Below are 17,122 nucleotides of genomic sequence, written 5' to 3' on the forward strand. Positions count from 1 at the left end.
ATCAGCCATTTAAGAGAGGCAGGAGTAAAACAAATATGAAGATCCCAACCGAGACATGACGTATTGCAAAAAGGAAGGACAAAAGATGTCTTCAAAGTGACAATACTGAAGTGTCACTTTTCTTTTCAGAAAGTTATAGTTATTCTCCAGAACTGAAGACCCCTTAAAACTATAATTCAGATATTTGGAAAGAAAAGTTTTATATAAATCCAGTACAAAACATGTCCTCACAGTGGTGACATGAGAGTTATTCGGGAACTTTTTTAAAAAATGAAATGGGTCTAGTTTTCCTCTTAAAAGTCTCCCATTTTTATTCATCTCCATATATAGGAAATCCTTTCAAAAACAGGCTCAAAATTTGCAGATTTGTTCCCAGATCACTGGATAACCCTTTATAGTCAACTCAGAAATCAGAAATCTATAAGAATTCCCCAAATGGCCTCTTTTCAGATGTTTTGGGCTATTCTGACTTATTTTGCAAAATCTAATTCAGGTAGTCTATTAAACTCAGAAAATCAAATTGAAATTTTAAATTGATTCAAAAAAAGCCACAACGAAATACAACTTGGATTTTGGCATCAAATCATTGACGAATGATTTGATGAATATATGTGTCCCAGGATAATGTTGCAGGATCCAATCTGGGTCAGTCACAGGAGCAGTCACAGGAGCTTGTGAGCTTTCGGAGTCATGCTGGAGCCCATCTTCAGAGAACTTCTCTCTAGCAGAGTGTGTGCTGTTCTTTGTGTGGTATTTATAGTGCCTGTTGTAAGTGGGTTTTTAGATTTGATTGGGGCATGTTGATGGCATTTAAATCATTAGCTGTCATTTGCTTGTGCTGCCCAACCCTTGCCTTCTAAGTACATTACAGGCTGGTGGTAAATCAGCACTCCTGTTTCCCAGGTTTCAATCACTTCCCTGGCTGTTTTTGTGCCTGCTCGTCCAACAATCTTAGTCACTGCAAAGTTGAATGTGTGTCCTTGTTCATTGCAGTGTGAGGCTACCAATAAATTCAGGTCTCCTTGTCTGACCGCTTGCTTGGGTTCTTGCAATCTCATGGTTAGTTTTCTCCCTGTCTGTCCTACATAGTCACAAGGATGTTGCATGGATTGCCCCTGCTAGACAGAAGATCCCTGAAGATTGGCTCCAGCACGAGGTCAAAAGCTCGGAAGACAAAACCTCTAGTCCCGGTGACCAACCCAGATATGATGAAATCATTTGATTGGGTTGACTGGATTCAGAATTCTAAAACAGATTCTGAAACATCTAAATTGGTTCAGTTAGATGATTCACACTGATTTTCTTATTTGATTCAGAAAATTGATTGGATTTTTTTTAACTGAATGAATGACTGTAAATCAGCAAATTATAGACATTCCTACTTACAGCAACTACAACAATATTCTATATATTGTTAGACCATAAAGATAATTTGATTCATCTGAATACACATGCCTTGTTCATTCTTTGAAAAATATATAGCCTGTTTTTCTTCCTACATTCAAAGCAGCTTGGCATTGTGCTTTAATTTTGAAGGATAACTACGCCAGTTAATTATATCAAATGAACCATCCTTTAAGAGACAACGGGAGGCAAAACTGAAGACAAATGGGAAGAATTTTACGAAACAATAGTCCAAAATGATTAAGTTGGCTGAGCCATTTTTATAGCAGTCCAGAAAACAATGCCCTAGGCGAAATGGATGTATTACATCCAGCATAAACAGAAGTTTGAAATTGACTGCTTTAGGGTTTTGGAATTTTTAATGCATCATATTATGGCATGCTTTAGTTTTCACTGGCTGATGAAAGGTGTGGTTACTTTAGGATTCCTAACACCCATGGATATGTTTAAACATATAAAAAAGTAAAAATAAAAAAAAAAAAGGTAAAGGTTTCCCCATCCAGTTATATCTGACTCTAGGGCACAGTGCTCATCTCCATTTCTTGGCTGAGGGAGCCAGTATTGTCCAAAGCCCCTTTCCATGGTCATGTGGCCAGCATGGCTATATGCCAGAGGCATATGAAACACTGTTAAAAAGACCTAGCAACCCCAGAAGAAGAAAAAAACAGGAGTCATCTACAACATACAATGTAAGAACTGTAACAAGAACTGTAACACTGTTTGTAGGACAAACAGGGGGAAAACTGGCAGAACACATCCATCAACACCAACTGGCAGTCAGAAGGCATGACGGAAATTCTTTTTTTTTTTTTTGGATAATTTTTTTTAAAAAATTTTTAAAACAAAAAAAAAATCCTAAAACACATGTTTTCAAAACGAAGCTTTTGCTCCGGTCACAAATTAAAACAAATCATTAACAAATCTTATTTTCAATTAACACAACTCAATATTTTAAACAAATATTTCCCTCAAATCTATCTATATAACTATGCCATTATCCCCAAAAACCTGTTACTTAAATCTTAAATCCTAACCAGTTATCAATTCATTTTTCTCTTTCATTTGCTTAGATGGATATTTTAACAATATAAATCATACAATTATATTAAACAGATTAAACATTCATTTATTATTTAATTATTATTAAACCTAACTTGTGCATTTTATCTTAACTATCACTCTCAACATACACCTCCTCATTTTAATTATCCCACCTCTTTTTATTATCTTTGATGTTAAACCAAACATTTCAGGAAATTCTTTAATTTCACAACATATAGACAGATTTAACCATAGTTTCAATTGGGAAAATGTGACTATCCTAGACCAGGCCAAGTCCAAAAATGCCAGGGAATTTCTAGAAGCCTGGTACTCTGACAAATCAGCCATCAATAGACACATAGACATTAACAACGTCTATAGACTATGCAAAAGAGACAATCAACCAGCCCAAAAGAGAAAAAGATTCCAGCACCTCTCATAGCATAGATTAATTCCAAGGCTAACTTCAGACCAACAATCAAGTAAGCAATACCCCAATCAAGAAACTGCCAAAGGGCTATCAGTAAACAGCCCAACCAAAGAATCTCTAACACCGCCCCAACCATACAGACAGGTAAGACACCAAAATCTAAACTGACAAAAACAGGACTCCATACTAGCACTGATGATGTTACCTAGTTTGGGTAATGAAACATCTGCAAGAAAACAAGCAAGCTCAGAGAGCAAAATGCTGTTATCTTCCCACCAAAGTGGTACCTATTCATCTACTCTCATTTGCAAGCTTTCAACGTGCTAGGTGGGCAGGAACTGAGGCAAAGAACAGGAGCTCACTCATTGCATGGCACTCAGGTCTCAAACCTGAGCTATCAGGTTTCCAGCTGACAAGTTTAGCATCTTTAACAGCTGAGTCATTCTGCCCCAGGAATCTAAACATATAGACTCTATCAAAATATTAGTTGCATCTCATAGAATAACATCAGGTTAAACTTTAAAGTGGTAGGTTTTACAGTTTTCTCTTCTCTACAGGCTGCAACTGATCAATACTGTGCAGAATGTAAAAAGTTGGATTGATGAAGGAATGCGCGCACACACATTTGCGAACCAGGAGGGAAGGTAAGTGAATCCCGCCTCTGGTTACAACCTTTGCAGCATGCCCATGATCATGCAATCACAATTCAGCTGCTTGGCAACTGGTTCATATTTATGACTGTTGCTGGATCCCAAGGTCATGTAACCCCCCTTTGGTCACCTTCTCACAAACAAAATCAAAGCGGAAGCCAGATTCACTTAACAACCGGGTTACTAACTTATCAGCTGCAGTGATTCACTTAATAATTGTGCAAGAAATGGGGCAAAATGCACTTAACTTACCTGTATACACTCAGAAATTATAAACACAGACAGACAGACAGACAGACAGACAGACAGATATGAGAGCGAGAGAGAGATGATAGAGATAATAGAAAGATAGAGACAGACAGATAGATAGATATGAGAGCGAGAGAGAGATGATAGAGATAATAGAAAGATAGAGACAGACAGATAGATAGATATGAGAGCGAGAGAGAGATGATAGAGATAATAGAAAGATAGAGATAGATAGATAGATAGATAGATAGATAGATAGATAGATAGATAGATAGATAGATAGATAGATAGATAGATAGATAGGATGGATGGATGGATGGATAGATAGATAGATAGATAGATAGATAGATAGATAGATAGATAGATAGATAGATAGATAGAGATAGATAGAATGAGAGAGAGAGAGAGAGATGATAGAGATGATCGAGAGATAGAGATAGAGATAGAGATCATAGAGATCATAGAGATCATAGAGATGAGAGAGAGAAAGAGGGAGATGAGAGAGATGATAGAGAGGGGGAGAGAGAGATAGTTTCCAGGGGAGATAGGACTATGTGGAGGGATCCGGGCTCTTATGATAACTGGCTTAGCAAGGTAACTCATGCAATGATATCAGGACACAGCTAGGAGCAATATATTTTTGCTGACAAGCACCAGATTATTATCATCCTTTATTTTTTTTTCCCCTCCTAGTTACAGCTCTGTATTAGGGCTCAAATCCCCTTATTATCCTGAAGCTCACTGGGTGACATGGGCCAATCATACATTTCACAGCCACTTCTATCTCGCAGGCTTACCGTGATATAAATCAGGAAGCAAGAATCAAGTTCACTACCTGGATGAAATGTAGGACAGAAATGACCTATAAATAAATGATTTTTTCTCTTCCATGAAAGAATCAAAGACTGGGGAGCCTTACCTAAGATGCCAACTAGACACTGACCAAGAACTGTTCAGGTCAACTTACATTCAAGACATCTTGCTGCCTCATGTGATGGATCAGTAAAAGAAAATATACTTTGATAGCAATTTTCATTTCTATATTTATTACGTCTCTCTCGGGAACTACTGCTGCTTGATTCTTTTGTAGAATAGAATTTCGTAGAATTCAACCAATAGTATATTTTGCGTAACTCTTCTACCTACCATGCATGCACAGATATACATATTTGTGCGTGCTCATTCACACCTATGCATGGATATGGCTATGTGTATGAGTGCAAGTGGAGAGTGTGTGTAAGAGTTCTATTCCTTGCTGTATGAAAGCCCAAAAATGTGACCTCCTTTTGCGACCTTCTGACAAGCCAAGTCAACGGGGAAGCCAAATTCCCTTAACAACTGTGTTACTAACTTAACAACTGCAATGATTCACTTAACAACTCTGTGGAGCCAGGCCGTTAAATGGGGCAAAACTCACTTAAAGAATATCTCGCTTCGCAACACACATTTTGGGCTCAATTGTGGTCATAAGTCAAGGACTACTCGTACATGAAATCATTAAATTGTGGAAAACAGAATCAAGGCATAGTGTTATACAACTGGAGTTTGTTCAGAAAATTAACTTCAGGTAGGAATAAATACGTATCAACCTCAAAGGAGGGTCCCCTGGTCATTCTAGTAAACAAAAGAACAATTAAGAGTCTATGGCCTGGGATTAGATGAACAGAATGTAATTAGCACCTCTCTTTTTTTCTATCCAGAGCTACTCACAAATTAACAGAAGCCAAAAGTGAGATTGAAAAACAACTACTGTGGTGTTGATTGGCGCAGATAAAGTATTTAGCCCGCAAATATATGGCTTCACATATTTCCATCAAGCAAAAACAGGTGAAGACAAGTGACCTCAGGACAGTTGTTCCTACCTGTGTCTTCCAGATATCAATCACGGTGTGTAACAGTTCCTCTTCCTGCCTTGATCCCGGAACAGTAATCAGAAAGTCTACATCGTGTCCAGCCTGCTTTCCCCTGTCAATTACAAGTAAAAAAAGGAAGAACAAAATCATACCGTTTCTGTGGGAATCAGGCTCTGTTTTCAGAGAGAGAGAGAGAAGCTCCTCTTATTCCCTGCCTGTCACTCTTCCTTGTGAAACAGAAGCTTAAAGTGCTTGATGTACTGTATTTTATCTCTAACTTGAAGCGGATCAATACATGTTTGGGGTAATGGGGGATGTTGCATTTCTTGTTAATCTTATTTTTAGAAGTTTTTTTTTTCTCCACACCCCCATTGGAGATGCAAAACTGAATTGTTCTATTAATACAACTTATGACCACAATAGAGCCCAACATTTCTCTTTTTTAAGTGAAACATTGGTTAAGTGACTTTCTTCATTTTACAACCTTTTCTGGCCACCATTGTTAAATGAGTCGCTGCAGTTTGTCAGTTAGCAAACCGGTTGTTAAGTGAATCTGGCTTCCCCATGGACTTTGCTTGTCCGAAGGTCTCAAAAGGTGATCCCACAAAAGGTTGGGACACTGCAACGGTCATAAATATGCTGAATTTTTAATCACAGGATCATGGGGATGCTGCCAAGATCATAACTGTGAAAAATGGTTGTAAGTCACATTTTTCAGTGGCATTGTAACTTTGAATGGTCACTAAATGAACTATTGTAAGTTGACGACTTACAATAGGTAGCAGTTGCTGATAAATCTGATTGTTTTGTAACAATCCAACATTTGGGTCTTTGGTAACCATTTCATCTATTAATAAGTTGAGAAAGAAACCAATTATCAGTAAAACAGACCTAGCTGTAGATAATTGTAATATTCCTTATTATTCGTCAATAGAGGAACAGACTCAAAAATATCTTCTGTATTTAAAATAACAATAACAATATAGTACATGGAATAAATGAATTAACCAAAATTTTCTACATCTCTCTGTGTTAATATCAAAGAGAACAATGTTGAAAAGTACAAAATGCCACACATTTCTACAAATTGTTGAGGGAATTGGAAGTTGACTATGTATAAAGTTAATATTAATGTTCTTTATTGAAAAAAGATCAGATCTCAAAGGACTCTTTTCCTTTTTTTTGACAGTGTATAAATCCTGTCTTATATTAGGCAGGTTAACTCAGAACCTGGGGTGTGAAGTTCTGGGAATGAACTAGGTGACTTGTACAACCCAAAATTCCAGAGCCCCATTCAACCTCATTTTTTTTTAAAGATGCAGAATCCTGTACAGTAGTCAAGGAAGAGGCAGACCAGAGTCCTCTGTCTATAAACACTGTATGCAGAATCTTTATGAATGTAAACATAGGACAGAGAAGGTAATGGATGAAATATTGGGACATAAGGTGTTGGAAGAAATATCTTTCTAGGTTCAGTTCCAAGTGGGGAAAAAGACACTGGAAACATGGTGGCTTTTTGGAAAGATGGTTTATTGATGAACAGGATCACATGGCTTGAGTTCCTGAACAGAAAAGGGATGAGATGCTGAGGGTGCCTTGGTTTTATGTCCTCTCTGGGCCCCACCCTAGAGCTCCCTGTTCCTGTGTAAGAAATGTATTGTGATTGGTTGTCAGACTCCCAGGAAGCGGGGGTCTTAGCTATCTTTGTAGGCTGTCTCCCAGGCTTGGTTGGAGCTTTGCTGGCTGATGTAATCTTCCCAGGTGCCATGTGGTGATTTCTGTTGCTAGATGGTCTTATTATGTCCTGGAGGCCATGTCTTTTGTGTTGCAGATGAGCTGGCTCAGGCCTTAATGGCCCATTGACAAAGGTGGGGGGGGGCAGAGTTTCTGCCTCCCTTTTAGGGGAAATATTCTGCCCTTTTAATATTTCCCAAAACATTTCATCTTTCCAGGAGAGGGATGGGTGCCAACTTCCTACAATAGAAAATAATCTAGCCTTCCAGGATGGTACAAGACCCATTAAGAAACCTTAACACCGAAGTTTACAGAAAACCCACTCACACAGATCAGTGTTTACATTTTGATTCCCACCCACTGGAGCATAAAATGGGAGTCATCAGAACCCTACACCACCGAGCTGAAGGCCTGCCTACCAGCAAAGATGGGAAAAAAAACAAATGAAAACACCCTCAAGGAAGCCCTCAGAACATGTGGCTATCCTAAGTGGGCCTTCATCAAATCTCAAAAAAACCCCACCCTTAGGAGCTCCTGTGAAGCTTCTTGGATGAGAAGCAAAAGATCTTCAAAGAAAAACCAGAAAGTCCAGTTGCCTCTTGAAAAAGCTCCTTTGGGACAACCATGACCTAGATGACTGAGAATCTCCATAGACATTGGGACATAGCATAGCACACCATATGTAGGAAAACCTAAAAACTAGCCTACTTTCAGTGAAATTTTAATTTTGTCAAGAGAGTCACATTGAGACTACATCCATTTTGACCAAAGGATAGGAGAAGGCCTTCTGTCTCGTTCCTTCTCTCCCTTTCTCTATCTCTCTGTCTGTGTGCCTGTATGTCTGTTTGTGTGTGCATGTGTCTGAATTATTTCCTCAAATCCATCAAATAGGGTCGGGTGTACTCGAAAATTTATCTTGATTCTCTCAGAAATTCCCAATAGTTATTGTCAGAGAGCCAAAGGAAGGGAGATGAAGCAGCAGCTCAAGCGAAGTCTTAGATGTGTGCCATGGAGACTAGGTATTTGGGATGAATATATTCAGGCATACTAAGTAATTCTCAAGGCATCTTGTGATTTTTTTTCAGTCAGCTATTTATTTTAATGAAGTGTATTTGTCAAGGAATAATTATCCAACTCAAACAGAACATTGATTCTCAGGTTTTAGAAATGATTTTATTATTGCTTTCAGGTAAAAGTTTGATAATGCTCTCTATCAACGAAGAACAAAAATAAGAGCAGTAACCCACTCTACCACTGAAAATAAAATATAACATACCAAATAAGGTTCTAACCAGTATAAATCCACTCAAATATCCTCCAGGGTGTATCACTTTAGTACTGATGTTAACTTCAGCCAATCTACACTATCTTTCTCCTAGTAGTTTTGTTTTGGTTACTGCTCTCCATCCATATTATTGTCTATCTAATATTTACGAATGAGGCTATGATCAACTTGACCTCTAGATGGCTCTTTTAACTATAATTTCATGATTCTCCTTTCTAGATTCTGCTTAAACTGCTACGTGAGTAGCATTCCATTTAGATGCTGATTTTAGTCATAAAAATACTTACATTTCAGTGCTCAACTACATAGTTATCCATTCAAAGCTGCAAACGGCAATAAAAAAAGCAACCATTTAATTATTAAGAGTCATGGCAAATAATTGATTCAAATAAACTGGATAGTCCATACCTTCTCTTGGGTAGAATTGAGGAATTGAGCTCTACAACCAACATATTCCCAAACAATACAAAACAGTATGAAAATGTTTTCAAGTAGCATAAAGAAATATCTTTTCTTTAGAAAGAAATCTAAAGAAAGGGGTTTTTTTATGCACACTGGCCCCTAGTTTTGCATAGGGTTAAAAAAATAATAAAAGGGTTAAAAAAAACCCTTTTTTTCACATTTTTCACATTTTTTTCCAAATCAGATTCTCAATACTTTCAGCATCCTTTATACTTACTAAGCTCAGTTGCATAGAAAAAACCAGACCATTAATTATTGTTCTGATTTCACTATGGATCAGGTTATTCCATAATATAAAAGAAGAAGAAGCCAGCATGCCTTTAAAAGGCTGTTTTTTGGGGTTTAATCCCTTTGAGAGTTAAGCAGACCCCATCAAAGAAATAAAACACACATTTACACTTTGCTCAGTGTAACTAGAAAGAGTGCAGAGAAGAGCAATCAAGATGATTAGGGGGATGGAGGCTAAAACATATGAAGAACGGTTACAGGAACTGAGCAAGGCTAATCTAGTGAAGAGAAGGACCAGGGAGATATGATAGCAGTATTCCAATATCTCAGGGGCTGCCACAGAGAGAAGGGGGGGGGGGGGTCAAGCTATTTTCAAAGCACCTGAAGGCCAGACAAGGAATGGAAACTGAACAATGAGAGATTCAACCTGGAAATAAGAAGAAATTTTCTGACAGTGAGAACAATCAACCAATGGAACAGAAGTTGCCTTCAGAAGTTGTGGGAACTTCATCACTGGAGGCTTTCAAGAAGAGACTGGACTGTCATCTGTCAAAAACGGTGTACAGTATGCTTGGGGGGGGGTTGGACTAGATGACCTACAAGGTCCCTTCCAACTCTGTTAATCTGTATCAGTGGCTGGAGTTCTCTGTGTGACATGTACCAAAGAAGACATGCCAGTAAACTAGGACCAGCAAAACGCACACAAACACAAGTCAAGATAAAATCTAACAAGTGGAAAACTTCATCCCCCAATACTACCAAATGAGATAGATCTCCTATCTCATTCCATGCTTCCTTGGTTCCTTTTTTTCAGTTCTTAGAAGCATCAAAATGAGATTTATATGAAAGGATACCATTCAAAATGATATTTCAAAATGATGAGATACGAAGAAAGATGTTGATCCCCGACATAAATCAGCCATTTAAAGGACCTTCTGCTTTGCAATTTAACAGCTGCTTTCATTTACAGCAATCAAGTAAAAGAAAAAAAAATAGCAAAAGGTAAACATCCTTATTATGTATATAGTGTGATTTGAAACACCTTGCATATGACTTACAGCTCTACTGCATTTTCAAAACATGGGCCTATTGTGACTAAGGTTGAAATTGCTATGACTGTTTTTACCAGGGACCCCACTGAACCTCAGCAAATATCCATCACAAGCAAGCAGATCTACGCATGAATGGTTCAAGTTGGCTACTTTATTGTATTCCACCCATAATACTTCAGTCTCCCCAAACTTCTCACCCTTCCTTGGGAACAAAGATGTAAAGTCCCATAGAATTTAAGGGGGATCAATTCTAAGTTTCTTGTGGGTTTGCAACAATTCAAGGCTAACTCACCGCTTCAAGGGTTAAGTGGTGAGTTAGCCTTGAATTGTTGTAAACCCACAAGAAACTAAGAACTGATCCCCCTTAAATTCTATGGGACTTTACATCTTTGTTCCTTGCCTGGTTAGGGACTGTACTGTATCAGCAGTTTACTGGCAGACTTTTCTTCATCCATTAGCTCATAAATGTACCACTTTCTTTAAAGAAGTAATTATTTGGTTTTATTTTTATTCATTATCGTGGAGCGAGTTGAAACAGCATAATAAAAAACATGCATTTTATTAAAAAGATACAGGTGAAACTCAAAAAATTAGAATATCGTGCAAAAGTTCATTTATTTCAGTAATGCAACTTAAAAGGTGAAACTAATATATGAGATAGACTCATTACATGCAAAGCGAGATAGTCCAAGCCTTGATTTGTCATAATTTTGATGATTATGGCTTACAGCTCATGAAAACCCCAAATTCACAATCTCAGAAAATTAGAATATTACATGAAATCAATAAAACAAGGATTGTACATAGAACAATATCGGACCTCTGAAAAGTATAAGCATGCATATGTACTCGGTTCTTGGTTTGGGCCCCTTTTGCATCAATTACTGCCTCAATGCAGCGTGGCATGGATGCTATCAGCTGTGGCACTGTTGAGGTGTTATGGAAGACCAGGATGCTTCAATAGTGGCCTTCAGCTCTTCTGCATTGTTCGGTCTCATGTCTCCCATCTTTCTCTTGGCAATGCCCCATAAATTCTCTAGAGTTCAGGTCAGGCGAGTTTGCTGGCCAATCAAGCACAGTAATCCCATGGTCATTGAACCAGGTTTTGGTACTTTTGGCAGTGTGCCAAGTCCTGCTGGAAAATGAAGTCAGCATCCCCATAAAGCTTGTCTGCAGAAGGAAGCATGAAGTATTCCAAAATCTCCTGGTAGACGACTGCGTTGCCCCTGGACTTAATGAAGCACAGTGGACCAACACCAGCAGATGACATGGCTCCCCAAATCAACACAGACTGTGTATACTTCACACTAGACTTTAAGCATCTTGCAGTGTGTGCCTCTCCATTCTTCCTCCAGACTCTGGGTCCTTGGTTTCCAAATGAGATGCAAAAGTTGCTCTCATCAGAAAAGAGGACTTTGGACCACTGAGCAACAGACCAGTTCTTTTTTTTCTTTAGCCCAGGTAAGACGCTTCTGACGTTGTTTGTTGTTCAGGAGCGGCTTGACAAGAGGAATATGACATTTGAAGCCCATGTCCAGGATCCGTCCGTGTGGTGGCTCTTGATGCACTGACTCCAGCCTCAGTCCACTCCTTGTGAAAGTACCCAACACTTCTGAATGGCCTTTTCCTGACAATCCTCTCCAGGCTGCAGTCATTCCTGCTGCTTGTGCACCTTTTTCTTCCACACTTTTCCCTTCCACATAACTTTCTATTAATGTGCTTTGATTCAACACTTTGGGAACATCCAACTTCTTTTGCAATTACCTTCTGAGGCTTTCCCTCCTTATGGAGGGTGTCAATGATGATTTTCTGCACAACTGTCAGGTCAGCAGTCTTTCCCATGATTGTGATTCCTACTGAACCAGACTGAGAGGCCATTTAAAGGCTCAGGAACTCTTTGCAGGTGCTATGGCTTAATTAGCTGATTAGAGTGGAACACTTTGAGCCTAGAATATTGAACCTTTTCACAATATTCTAATTTTCTGAGATTGTGAATTTGGGGTTTTCATGAGTTGTAAGCCATAATCATCATAAGTATGACAAATCAAGGCTTGAACTATCTCGCTTTGCATGTAATGAGTCTATCTCATATATTAGTTTCACCTTTTAAGTTGCATTACTGAAATAAATGAAATTTTGCATGATATTCTAATTTTTTGAGTTTCACCTGTATATTTGAAAAAAAAGAATTGGGGCAGAGTCTTCAACAAGGCCACAATTATTTTACTTTTTTAGGCTCTGGAAATTTATGCAGATTCTACATCTGGATAAATATTCTGTATATTTATCCAGATTCTGTCCCAATATTTGAGGGGCTGCCACAGAGATGAAGGGGGTCAAACTATTTTCAAAAACACATGAAGGCAAGTAAGAAACAATGGATAGAAACTAATCAAGGAGAGAAACAGACTAGAACTAAGGAAAAATTAGTGAGAACAATTGACCAGTGGAATGGCTTGCCTTCAGATGTTGTGGGTGCCCCAATACTTTCAAGGAGACATTGGACAGCCATTTGTCAAAAATGGTATAGGGTTTTCTGCTTGAGCAAGGGGTTGGACTAAATGACCTCTAAGGTCCCTTCTAATTCTATTATTGTTCTATACATCAGCATTTTTAGTAGAGATAAACATCAAATACCAACAATAATGATGCTCATTTTACACTTCAAAATCTAAATACAATTGTCAACTACTGGGCCTCTACTCTTATAAATCGACTAACCACAGTACAAAATAATAACTTGAAATGCACAGAGACTGGAATTTCTACCTTGCTATGGGGCACATTCATGCTAAAGATTTGAGGGAACCTTCCAAGTGTTCTCTGAAGTGGTGAAAGAATGAGAAACCAGCTGAAAATCTAAATAGATATAAAAGTGTCTCAAAAGTATACAACATTAAACAGATCATTACTCAATGAATTCCTGCCTTACTTAGCGGGAATTTGGCAAAGTGTTTTTCGGAGAGAGGGTCCCTGCTCTCCGATTATATTAAATTAAGTTGAATAAGCTCAAAAAAATATTTTCATAGCATGTGATAATTTGTCAAAACTTGCAAATTATTCAGAAATGTTCACATCTCTTACATAATGGGGAAATTCTCTTCTTCTATTTCTGTGCTTGCTCCCAGGTAAAATACTACCAGTTTGTAATCCTTTTTCCCTCGTGAAGGAGAAAAGAAAGCAAAAACCCAGGTGTGCAAGCATTAAATGCTTGCATTAACCAGAGATGTGGGAAAAAAACCCGTAAATTGAAAGTAAACCCTCCTCTCAGTATTTCAGAGTATGTTCATCACACAAGTTTTAGCTTTTACTTTGTCACTTAATTCCTGGTGGTGGGTGGAAGAAATTAGATTCAAATATTCAAACCCTAATCAGACCTTTCATAAATTAAACAATGTTATCACAGATTAAACACTGTGCGTTTAATTTTCACAAGTATTGCCATTATTTACTATTGATAGTTTATATTCCCAAAATGGTATAAACTGCTGAAGCCTCAGACATAGTAAACTTTCAACAGAAGGTCTCAAAAATATGGTAATGATAAGTTTCAGTTGGAGTATGATATGCAGGATGGATGGGTATGGTAGACCTATCTCAAAGACTGTACTTTAAAACCTACAGTATATTTCAGATACTATTCATAGAGTACAAGATATCCTACATATTAAAATGTCATGAGATCAATGATCAGAAGACAGTCCTTACAAAAACTGAAATATGAGAACAGTACTTTATATCATATTTGTTTACTCTCAGAACGTGCATGCCTCTGTTAAAACAGATCTACCCTAAAACGCACAAGGTTATATATTACTGCTGAAGTAAATTGGATTATTTATGCCATACTTTATATGAGGATTTATATTTAGCCTCTAATCCTATGTGCACACAAAGCTGGAAATAGCTCCCATTTAGAGGTGTCGGGGCGAGGTTTTGTTGAAGGGGGCAACGACAAAAGTCACATCATGTCATTGTGATACAGTCTTCACCTCTTTTGTGCGTGCAGTGTGATATCGTTTGTTATTTTGATGCAAGTGTCATAGCCCATAGACACCTCTATTTCCATTGAAATTAAGAGATGCCTGCCGACAGGAGTTGCTGTGAAAGTTAAAATCTAGCTCATTGCCATAGATTTAATTGATAGTTATGACTTATAGCTATTGGATGAGCCCTTCTGCCAGAAATAAGTAATTGTCCTTTCTACGCAGTGAATCATTTAATATTACAAAAAACAAGGGCATTTCTTCCTTTTCCAATCTTTATTTTTGTATTTATTTCCTTAATTTAATTCTATTTGCAATACAAGAAGGCAGGGGTGGGTTCTAAATTTTTTTACTACTGGTTCTGTGGGCACGGCTTATTTTGTGGGTATGGCTTGGAGGTCATGTAACTAGGTGGGCGTGGCTAGCTGGTCAGAGTCATTTCTGGAAGGTCCTCGCACTTATGACCAATCCTCGCACTTACGACCCAACTCATTTGTTTGCTTTTAACACTGATCAGCTGTAAGACTGCCCTTTGAAGCCCCGCGGCAAGAGTTTAAACAGTTTTTTTCCCTCTAGTCATCAGCTGGGACTCAGGAGGCAGCAATAGATTGGGGGTGGGACCAAATAAAAGGTAAGAATAACGTGGGTGGGGGTGTGAGAGGGCGGGGGGGAGAACCGGTTCGGTGACGTCATACCGGGAGGAACCCACCACTGCAAGAAGGGAATATGAAAGCAGAATACACATAACCTTATTTAATTAAATTACTCAGAAACCTATAACTGCATAGCATTATACTTTTATTGTGCATAATAGATGTAAACCAGGAGACATAAAAATCATCATCTAAATTACTGCAATATTGATATAGAGTTTTGGTCAATATTTCCAGCAGAGAAATTTTTTAACGTATTTGCTACCATAGAAAAATATTCAAAACCGTTCTTGTTTTCCAGCTAGCCACTGGCTGTGTGCCTGCAAACAATAAACCTCTAGCATTTCTTTATGCTCTAAAGTATGATTCGGATTATAAATAAAAATATGATTAATATCATCATCTGAGTTGTAATCTGTCCTCTTTTAATTTGTTTTAAAATACAGTCAAAAACAAACAATTATACAAGGATTCATGGAAGGTTATGTTATTTATTCCTTTATATTTTATGCAACACAGTGGACATATACAGGAATTTATTATGTTATATTTCCTTGGCATTCGATATATTTTATAAAATATCTTTTCCATTAATTTTAATGGTTCTCTATGCCAATTCAATATCCACAAAAATCACAAGTAAAAAGGCTTCTTTATTTTTCTTTTATGTTGTTTTCATCTTGTTTGTTTGTTTGTTTGTTTTGTTTTATTTATTTAACTTTTATGCCACCCATCTCCCCTAGAGATGACTCTGGGTAGCTTACAAACACTAAAAGCCAGTAAAAATTAAACCAATAAATAACAACCACAATAGACAACTGTGGCAAAAGAAAGCAAAGATAGTACCCATAGGGTATTATCTGTCTCCCAAGTGCCCCAACAACTGTTTCCAGTTGTTTTGGAGATGCCTTTGGAGCCCCCAAAACAACTGGCGCACCACTTGAAAACCAACGGCATTGACATAATCGCCATCAGTCAATTGCAAAAGGCAGCTTTACTTGGAACAGCTTGCACCTGCAACAATACTTTTAACACATCAACATCTGCCTATCCCAGGTCCCTCAGAAGGACACAACAGATGGACAAAAATAGCAATTCCAGTCTGAACATCTGGCTGACTGTGTGCTAAACCCTAATTTACAATTAGAAATTGGAGAAGAAGGAAGCAACATGCAACATGGGGAGAGGAGCGGTCTTATCTTAGGAAAACACTTGCTGATTCATACATGCTTATAGAATATTGAAAGGATTTAATTTGATTACTGTTTATTTTGTTTGCTATTGTGATATTTTATTGATTTGTATGTAGTGCTTATGGTTTGGGGGTTTTTTAGTTCAAAATTCTAATAAAACTGTCCATAGAATGGCAACATTAAATACATAGTCCTCAATTTATAACTATTCATATAGTAACCATTTAAAGTCATAACAACACTGAAAAAAGTGACTTCAGCTGGTCGTTGCATTCATGACTATCAGAGCATTGCCATGGTCGTGTGATCAAAATTTGGCAACCAATATGTAATTATCAGCACTGCAGTGTCCCAGGGTCTTGTGATCATCATTTTCAACCTTTCTGGCTGGCTTTCAACAAGAAAAGTCAATGGGGGAGCTTGGATTTCCTTAATAACCACATGATACCTTTAACAAATGCAGTGATTCAGTTAAGAATTGCGACCCCAAAAAATCACAAAATCAGGTGTAATTCATTTAACAGCTATTTTCCTTAACAACAGAAATTCTGGTCCCAATTGTGGTTGTAGGATGAGGACTAACTGTAAGAGCAATGAATCTTCCACCAAAAGACATGTTCTTATTCCAAGTCAAGGCAAGTACAAATCAGATGACTTTGAGTCCTTACAAAAAGTAAACCAAAAGAAATTCAGTTTTTACTATCTGCAAAACATAGTACAATGACTACCCTCATACTTTTACACTAGGAAAATACACATGAGCTGAACTGTAATAGTAGCTGAATTAAAATTATCTGTCCATCTATTTAATGCAGGGCTGTCAAACTGGATTTTTTTTGAGGGCCGGATCAGCATTGTAGTTCTCCTCTGCGGGCCTGCCAGGGGGAAGATAGGACGGACGC

General features: G+C 37.8%; 1 protein-coding gene across 4 annotated transcripts in view; it reads right to left on the minus strand.

Annotated features, from left to right (window-relative positions):
* DNTT (DNA nucleotidylexotransferase) overlaps positions 1 to 17,122 on the minus strand; it is a 192,861-nt gene that overhangs the window by 54,637 nt on the left and 121,102 nt on the right. For all 4 annotated transcript variants that reach the window (XM_070945616.1, XM_070945615.1, XM_070945614.1 and 1 more), the window contains one exon: positions 5,637 to 5,739. In XM_070945616.1, coding sequence (XP_070801717.1) covers positions 5,637 to 5,739 — 103 coding nt within the window. The remainder of the gene's footprint in view (positions 1 to 5,636; positions 5,740 to 17,122) is intronic.

Source organism: Pituophis catenifer, unplaced genomic scaffold, assembly GCF_029215685.1.
Source record: "Pituophis catenifer annectens isolate HBS135680 unplaced genomic scaffold, rPitCat1.0.hap2 SCAF_6, whole genome shotgun sequence".
NCBI lineage: Eukaryota > Metazoa > Chordata > Lepidosauria > Squamata > Colubridae > Pituophis > Pituophis catenifer.